Genomic DNA, 8426 nt, shown 5'->3' on the forward strand with positions numbered 1-8426 from the left:
ATTCGACTTACAGAAGCTTTATACGAGAGTTTATAATTTTCCGATTATATAAGCTTTTAGAGAAAAAAAAGCAATATTTAACAGCGAATTATTTATTGCATATACATGTAAATGTAACCATAAAACAAAATACCAGACTATTACTCACGGTTACACATAGCTGCAACTTAACGAATTATAGAGGCAGCGACAATGGAAATTCGACTTATAGAGGTGAACTTCAACTTGTAGAGGTCTGGCTACTTTAAATACGAGTTACAGAGGTAAAATATATACTTAAATATCTGACAAATAATTCGAGTTAAAGTAGGTTTTATTTCGATTTATAGAGGTTTTCTGCAGCGGAGCGGAAGGAAATGAACAAAATTTTCGTCTTATAGAAGTTTTCGAGTTGTAGAAGTTTGAATTATCGAGGTTCGATTGTAAAATAAATACAAAAAAAAGAAATACATGTCTTATGATTGGCTTATTGGCTGCACAGTCGCCTATTTCTCACGAAAGTTTCGGTAAAATACGGTTTAGAAACGTGTTTGAGAACTCTCTTTGTCGCCTTACTTAAGAAGGGGAGCATCAGAGCGCGAGAAGTTGCCCTAATACGATGAAGTAGTCCTTCGAGGCATACGGTTATGCTGATAATAGCGAGGTAGGTCAGCAAAGAAGCGATAAAACTTCCTCGAGAGGCTCTCCCCTCCCCTCTGCTTTCCTGTGACACAACAATACCGTTCAAGCCTCCTTTATGGGCGGTTACCGCTCCTTGCCACGAGTAGTAAATGACTTGGTCTGGCGGCCGTATCACGTCTTGCGATGAACGGCGGCCGACTCTTTTGCAGGGAAAATTTGACGTCGTCGGGATATTAGAAAGAATCGACACGGGAGATGCGATTAAGTACCGCGGTCCAGACTTCCGGTCGCGCGCGCGCGCGCGATAGAGAGAGAGAGAGAGAGAGAGAGAGAGAGAGAGTTGCCTGCTTCCTGTTTGAACACTTTAAATACGGCACATGAAATACGGCGGATCGTTGCCAGGCCGAGTTTTTCTTTCCCGTGCTACGCGAGTTCGAGCGAGCACGGCTTGTAGTGGCCTTTCCGTTGCAGAACAATCGCAATGCGGTTTATCGCCCGTTCTCGCAATTAATCTGCCGCCCCGGATTTAATGCGTTCGACAGCCCGGCGAGTAATTGGTTTGTTCCGTCATGACGTTTGTATCGGTAAAATTAAATTCAATGTCGATACGCATAATATTAATGTAACTAAGCTGCATTTAGGAATTTTCTTAAAACATACCCGACACATTTATGTTATTAATAATTCAAGGAACGATATCGACATTCGTTTCGTAGCGAAACATAAAATTATTATAAGTAATGATCGATTATATACTTTTCCGAACGTATAATCCATTATTTGAAAACACGTAATTGCTCTTAATACTGAATACGTGTAGCTGATGGCGTCTGGACAAATACAAGGATTGTTCATTAAATGTTTATTTGGATAATCCATCATTCGACTCCGCATTTTACAGCACGACATTAACTTCGAGCTATATAATACACAGTTGTGCATTATAATGTACGAGGATATCTAAAATCAATCGTAAGTTAAAAATAGTCGCACTCAAGAATAGAAACGGACAGCTAAATAAATTTAGCGCAGGGAGGGGGGGGGAGAGGAGGAGAGCGGCTAATAGTCGATAACCGTGATATGTCAGATCGATGAACATAAAAGAAAATGTTACCTGCAAATACACTGCAGCCGCGGGAGGAATGTCAATGAACAAATAACCCGCAGAAGCGGATATGTTACGATTTTATTTTATGGCACAGTATTTCATCTCCGCTCCGTTAACAGCTTGTCATTTTCCCCGAATAACCCCTGGGGGTTTACGATCAAACCTGCAGCAGCATTATGACGATCAGCCGGAATACGCATCAGGTACACTCGCGAATTATCCGCGTACTCCTAATTTCGCGAAGGCACGGAAACGTGCCGCGGACGTGCATATATAGCGACGTGGACGACCAACTGCGAAGTGCCGTTTTGGTTCCTGTTCCAAGTAAGGATTTATATGCGCTCGTAAAACGAGCTTTTCTCGGAACTTGTTTCATTTCTTTTTTTTTTTTGCCGGTATACGATCGTCTTTATCTCGCGGCGGAGAAGGTGTGTCGTGAAACTCTCATTGCGTACAATCATATATCATTTCGCCCGCCAGAGCGACGTCGTCTAATCATAATTTATCGCGTGCGTATGATTTTCCCCTCCGGACGATTCGTTTTCCAAACTTTATTACTTTTTAGGTGACGACATATTGTTAAGCTTTCACGACTGTCAAACTGCGAAACTCGCATTCTAAGCGAAATTTATGTCCCTCCGTGAAAATGCCCGCCCGAATTCGCCGTCGTCATTTCTTTTTTTACGCGAATTTGGCCATCTCTTAAATTATCGCGGTGTAAAGTTTTTGCTGAAGAAATTTTCCTGCACTCGCTTATAAATCGTCTTTATAAATATCGTCCCTCGCTCTCCGAAATAAAATGCAAGTTTCGTTTTAAATAAAAAAAAATAAAAAAATAAAAAAACAAACTATAAATTATCACTCGATATTCTCTATTTTATTTGTATGATTTAGTGGCATAACATTCAGCGTTCGCTTTTTATTTAAAGCGAAGCTTATTTTATTTTGCAGTCGGCGTCACAGCTTTACTAAAAGGATCTTTTATAATAATGAATACGTGGTTCGAAATAATAAGTATGTATTTGTGTTTCACTGAAATGTTTACACGAAAATTTTAATTAAAATGTTTAAATAGCATTTGACCGCGAAGCGTTATTTCTGCCCCGCTCGGCACGTAAACGTTTCATTAGCACTGTACATTTCCTAATTACCGTTAACTTTATTTCTACTTTGTGCGCGTAACGAGCTGCCGCAAAGTCATTGCGTTTTATCACGGTTAGAATGTCCTTTAGTGTCGCAACATAAAACAGCCGCGGGATAATTGATGTATGTGAGATGGATTCTGGCGTGCACGTCAGAGAGATAGATGGAGGGAGTAAGAGAATAAGAGAGAGAGAGAGAGAGAGAGAGAGAGAGGGAGTGACAGGGAGGGGGAGGAGATATCAACGAACCCTGTACCAGAGGCATGCATTACAAAGGGACGCGTAATTTATTGTTAAAGGGGTGGACAAGGCGTACGATGCTTAGGGATGCTTGGACGAACGACGGTGGGAAAGGCTGGTGGCGATGGTGGTCCAGGCTGGGCGGATTGCTGGCGATGGCGGCAGCCATATCCTGTCTCGTTGCCCCGTTTCCGGGCGCCTCGGCCAATCCGGAAGCGAAGCGTCTCTACGATGACCTGCTGTCGAACTACAACCGCCTCATCCGCCCTGTTGGCAACAACAGCGATCGCCTCACTGTCAAAATGGGACTACGCCTCTCCCAGCTCATCGACGTCGTGAGTAGACCCCACTTAACCCATTATCCTACCGCATGAATAGCGTTTATACTCTATACACACACAAAGATAGATAGATAGATAGAGAGAGAGAGAGGGCCTGCGTGCGTCCCCGGGACGCACGCCAGATATGTGGAGCAAGAGTACTTGGTTGTGAAATAGTCCAACGTGTTTCATCGATTGGTCCGCGCGGAGCGCAGAGAGAGAACGATATCGGGGGCGGTATTGTTTCGTTAACGAAGTCAGTCGGCAAAGCATCCAGGTATTACTGCAGGTAGTGATGGATTTTAAGCACGAATAAAAGCCGCATACACTTCGTCTCCCCTTTCTTTCCACCCTTCGTTTCTCTTCGTTTTGCAATTTTCGTATGCCATTTGAAATTATAAAAATACCGCGGATTATATTTTAAATCGTTACGTATACACGCGCGTGTTATCACGGAAAACATTTCCCGCCCACGTGAACACCGTGCAGTGTGTGCGCTTTTCGCCGGACAATGACAATTTCGAACAAATCTCTTAACTTATAATGTTTAAAATTTACGTACAATTCTGTGTGTAGTTTTAGTTAAAGTATGCTTACATCAATTTCCTGGCCACTCAATTTATGTGATTTGCATTGTACTGCGCCACACTATTTTCGCATATATTGACGTGTGTGGATGATGCAAATGCATAACAATGTATGTAATGCTCGAGGCTCACTTTCAACTACTATTCGGAGCATCTCATTCGCGTAAATCAAATTAGAAATTCTAGCTACCAATGTACATTGTTAACTAAACCGATTAAACTTGTTTACATCATTTTAATGAGATTTATAATATTTATTATATTAGAAAAGAAAATATTTCACAATCATTTACTCTTTCTAAATATCTACATTTGTTTATATTATATATCTTTTTTCATATTTACATTATATTTATTCCAAAATTATTATATAAAATGATTCCAAAAATTCAGTTTATTGCGATACAAAATAGAACGCATCTTTGTTAATAATGTTTAATTTACATGATCAAGCGCAGTTAATAATACATTTAAAAACAACGTATTATTAAATGTAGGACATAAACAAGCGCAAATTTAGTAAGACGCATTAAAAATTGGAATCTGCTGCCAAAAATGGGCTTTTTATCTTCTCGAAATCGCAATACGGTGCAACACGGTTTTTCATCACGATTTCAAGTATTCACCTTGACATTTTCGTTCACCCGTGATGTTATACATCTATTCGCCTATCTGTGGAAAGATATATACTCGTTTGCAACGTATGTACGCGCGCGTGCCTAGTATGTGTGTGGAATATGGATTCTGGGTACTCTAGGTGACCGATAACGGTCGTCCGCGTACTTGCGGTGATAAGTTGGATTCCAGGAGTTCCTCCGCCGGAAACGGAACTAATTTACAAGCGAAGGGATCCATGGCACTCGAGCTATTAATTGCCATAATCTGATCGTCAGTAATCAATCGCGTCTCGACGAGGAACGTTCGAAACTAAACATACACGCGCGCGCGCTCGCGCACACACATGCACGCGGAGGATGCACTTCTCGGTCGATCGATGTGTTAGAATTACGTTGATTGTCCCCGTTCCCCGCATTGTCTCCCCCGGTTATTACATTCGAGTTACATGCCCGCGACTCGATCTGAATTTCGGCAGTAATTGCCTCGATCATGGATCTCTATCGACTAATGCGTGCTTCAGAACCATAATTAATTTGTTATCGGCTGTTATCGGCGCGCCTACTGTCGCGCATTATCCACGTTGGATTTAGGCTACAAGTACGACGCAATTTTGACTGACGATTATTGTAGCTTAGGCTGAAAAGTAAAGCGCCCAGTCTCGAGAGATTCTAAAAATCTGACGTTGCTGTCATTTAATGATTGAAATTATTGTAATTTCTGCTTTTTTTTTTAATTTAACAGTCACGCGCTTCAATTTAATGTTTACAAGAAATTGATATAATATTGATACTTTATTTTATGTTATCGTCACTATTGCTTTTAACAGACTTCAAAAATCGAAAATAGAGCTGACATTTTTTGAAAGACATTTCTGAAAGTACATGATTGTCCGGTGATTAATTCATTTCGTTCTTACCTTTTGCATTTTATCGTTTAAACATCTAGTACAAACTTTCGACATTTTCGAAATGCTTAATACTCGCCGGCAATTTTAAGCGGAAGCTTGTGCAATTCCGCTCTTCGGAAATTTCGTTATTGTTACGCGAACGCAATAATTGCCGAACGCGAAATCGCCCAGTCAGTTTATAACGATTGCCTCGGTTTACAATGTTTATGATTCACTCAAAACTATCGCGCTTGATTGTGGCGCGCGTTCACTTCTCGCCGAACTGATGAAAATCCCGTTGCGGGGCCAGTAAATAGTAATTACTGCGGCGGTACGTGCAACGAACTAATTCATTGCACACATACACGGCGCACGTCCGTAGAATTTACGAAACAATCCGCTCCGACTGATCGGATTCCAGCCGGCGAAGATAGCGGGAAAAGTATGACGAACGTGGACTTTGGGGATCGCGTTATCTAAAGCAAGAGTCGTAGCACCGGAAGCGCCCGATCGAGATTTGATCGATACTTAACGTCGGATATCACGCCGTTTTCTGTCTCACGTGACACGGCACTTGCCATGCGACGGCCAACACTCGCTTTTCACGCCAGCGCTGCAGCGGCTCGACAAAAGCTGCAAAATTCGATCGATAGTCGAAGGCTAACTGGCCGATTGTTTCTTCACGTAAGTGGCTGTGTCAGTTTATCGCGAGCGAGAGAAACGGGTGTTTGCGCGGCGAAGAGAGAAAGCGAGAGCATTTATTTCATCGCCTGTATTACATCTCGACACTCGAAAGTTGTCGATTTCGCATTGGCAAGTTTTAGACGTGCACTTGACGCTACAGTACTTCCTTACGATCATTATCGAAATCATTAATCGTGCACGTAAGAATGTATTTCATTACAGTGGAAAATAAAAGATAACGTGTAACAAATTATAGAGCAACTGCAGTGAGTCCCGCGAAAAGGTATATTGAGAGAAAAATTTTTGGTATTTGTAACTATAATTACAAAGTACTATAATTATGATTATTACTACTTTAGTTTTATAAACAAATATATATATAGTTGATATCAAAACTTACTATACGTTATATAGTTATTAAGTTATTATTACCACATAAAAATTATTGTAATTATTTAACTATAATTTATAGTCATTTTCAGGGCCAGCCATATAAAATATAGTTGACCCCTTAAATGAATATAAATTATATTTAAATAATGATAATTATAACCATTTTTATGGTAATAATAACTATAATGTATAGTAAGTTTTGTTATCAAATATATACATATATATTTGTTGATAAACTATATATATAATTATTATTACTAACATTGTAATAATAATCATAATTATAGTACTTTGTAATTATAGTTAACAAATATTAAAAATTTTTCTCTCAGTGTAGAGAAAGGAAAAGTCCTTTGTACAGGAAGCAAGTAAAAATGTTGAAATTTCTTCATTGATACAAAAGTATAGTATGTGCAGACTATTCGTCTTCATCATATCGATGCTTGATACATCTGTTGACTTGGCTTACTCGCGATCTTAGAATTTATTTACGCGGGATTACGTGTCCATCATGATATTTTCGTCGAGTAAAAATTCAATTCGAATTGACCGAGAGAAGTCGTCGTAGAAACACAGCTGTGCCTTCGCACGGAAGCGCGAATGCTGCACGTCGAGAGCATTGTGCTTAGAACTGGAGATTAGGAGTGCGGACCAAGTTTGCGCAGACGGACGACGGCGCGACGGCGCGAATGCGTTAATCGATGATCGAAAGTAGCGAGGGAGATTGGTCGCGACGGAACGGCAGTCCCAGCGGGCTCGTAAGAGAACCAATTCCCCGCGCCATGGTGTCCAGCCGTTATTTACACGGCCTCCTTTTCAAGGTAATCACCTCCTCGGAATCGCCAGTTGCTCTCCACGGTGCGCGTCTCTTCTTTCCCTCTTCTTCCTGTGCCCCTCCTCCTCTTAGCCGCGCGATTCGGTTTCTGCGGGGATTTACGAGCGGCGGTGGCACAGGCAGCAGGCAGCGAGATTGACTTTTACTTCCGCGGTCGCGGCTCGAGATCATACGGGCCCCATCCTTGCTCTCCCTCTTCTTCTTTTCCTTTATTGCGAAAGGATTTCGCTGTTGCGCGGAACGTGAGGAGTCGCGAGTGCAGCCTTTTACTCGGCAAACTCTGGTAAATTACGCTTCGATCGTTCCGCATTATGTGTGCCGCAGGCTCTGCAAGTAACCGCTGTGTTATTAAATCAATACCCCGGTACGAAAAACAGCGTTGCTTGCAGGCTCCGAGGCTAAAAAGACGGATGTATCTTACATCCGTACGTACAAACATCATCATCTCTTCCCCTCGTTCTTTTTATTTCCTCTTACGTACGAGCACTTTTTTAAATTACTTTTCTTTCTTCTCTTCTCTTAAAACGCGGCGTATATACATAAATCTGTGCTCGCCGTACTGCGATATCGAGCTATCGACGCGTATACACTTTACAAATTTAAAGTTATTGGAGCATCTTTTGCAATAACGAGTCCATTATGGATTCCTGCAGAACTATCAGCCGCGGTTCGGTCGCGATCGAAATAACGTCGCCGTCGGTCGTCGTCAAATATTTTCCGCGCGAAACAGCAAAATTCCTCGCTCGGCTTGTCGTCGTGGTTACGCGCTCGATTGCATCGATCTACTACCAATTTTGATCGTCGAGCAGACGTGCGGGCGGCATACTGGCATACAGGTGTATAATCGGAGTGGACACGGATGATCGCGTCGCAAGTGGGCGACGAGGGTGCGAGCGCGAGACGAGGGTATACTTTCGGTCGACGGTGCCAGCCGACGATAAGGGATTCATTTGCGGCGCCGCGAACTCATGCCGCTCGCACAACAACTTCTC

At 41.9% G+C, this 8426-nt stretch overlaps 1 protein-coding gene across 1 annotated transcript in view; it reads left to right on the forward strand.

The window, feature by feature from the left end:
- Positions 1 to 3188: 3188 nt before the first annotated feature.
- The window catches only part of LOC105453103 (acetylcholine receptor subunit alpha-like 1), a 104115-nt gene continuing 98877 nt past the window's right edge, over positions 3189 to 8426 (forward strand). The window contains exon 1 of the mRNA XM_011694809.1: positions 3189 to 3446. Within this exon, the coding sequence (XP_011693111.1) occupies positions 3189 to 3446 (258 nt within the window). The remainder of the gene's footprint in view (positions 3447 to 8426) is intronic.

Source organism: Wasmannia auropunctata, unplaced genomic scaffold (assembly GCF_000956235.1).
Source record: "Wasmannia auropunctata unplaced genomic scaffold, wasmannia.A_1.0 LD336004.1, whole genome shotgun sequence".
Classification (NCBI taxonomy): Eukaryota; Metazoa; Arthropoda; class Insecta; order Hymenoptera; family Formicidae; genus Wasmannia; species Wasmannia auropunctata.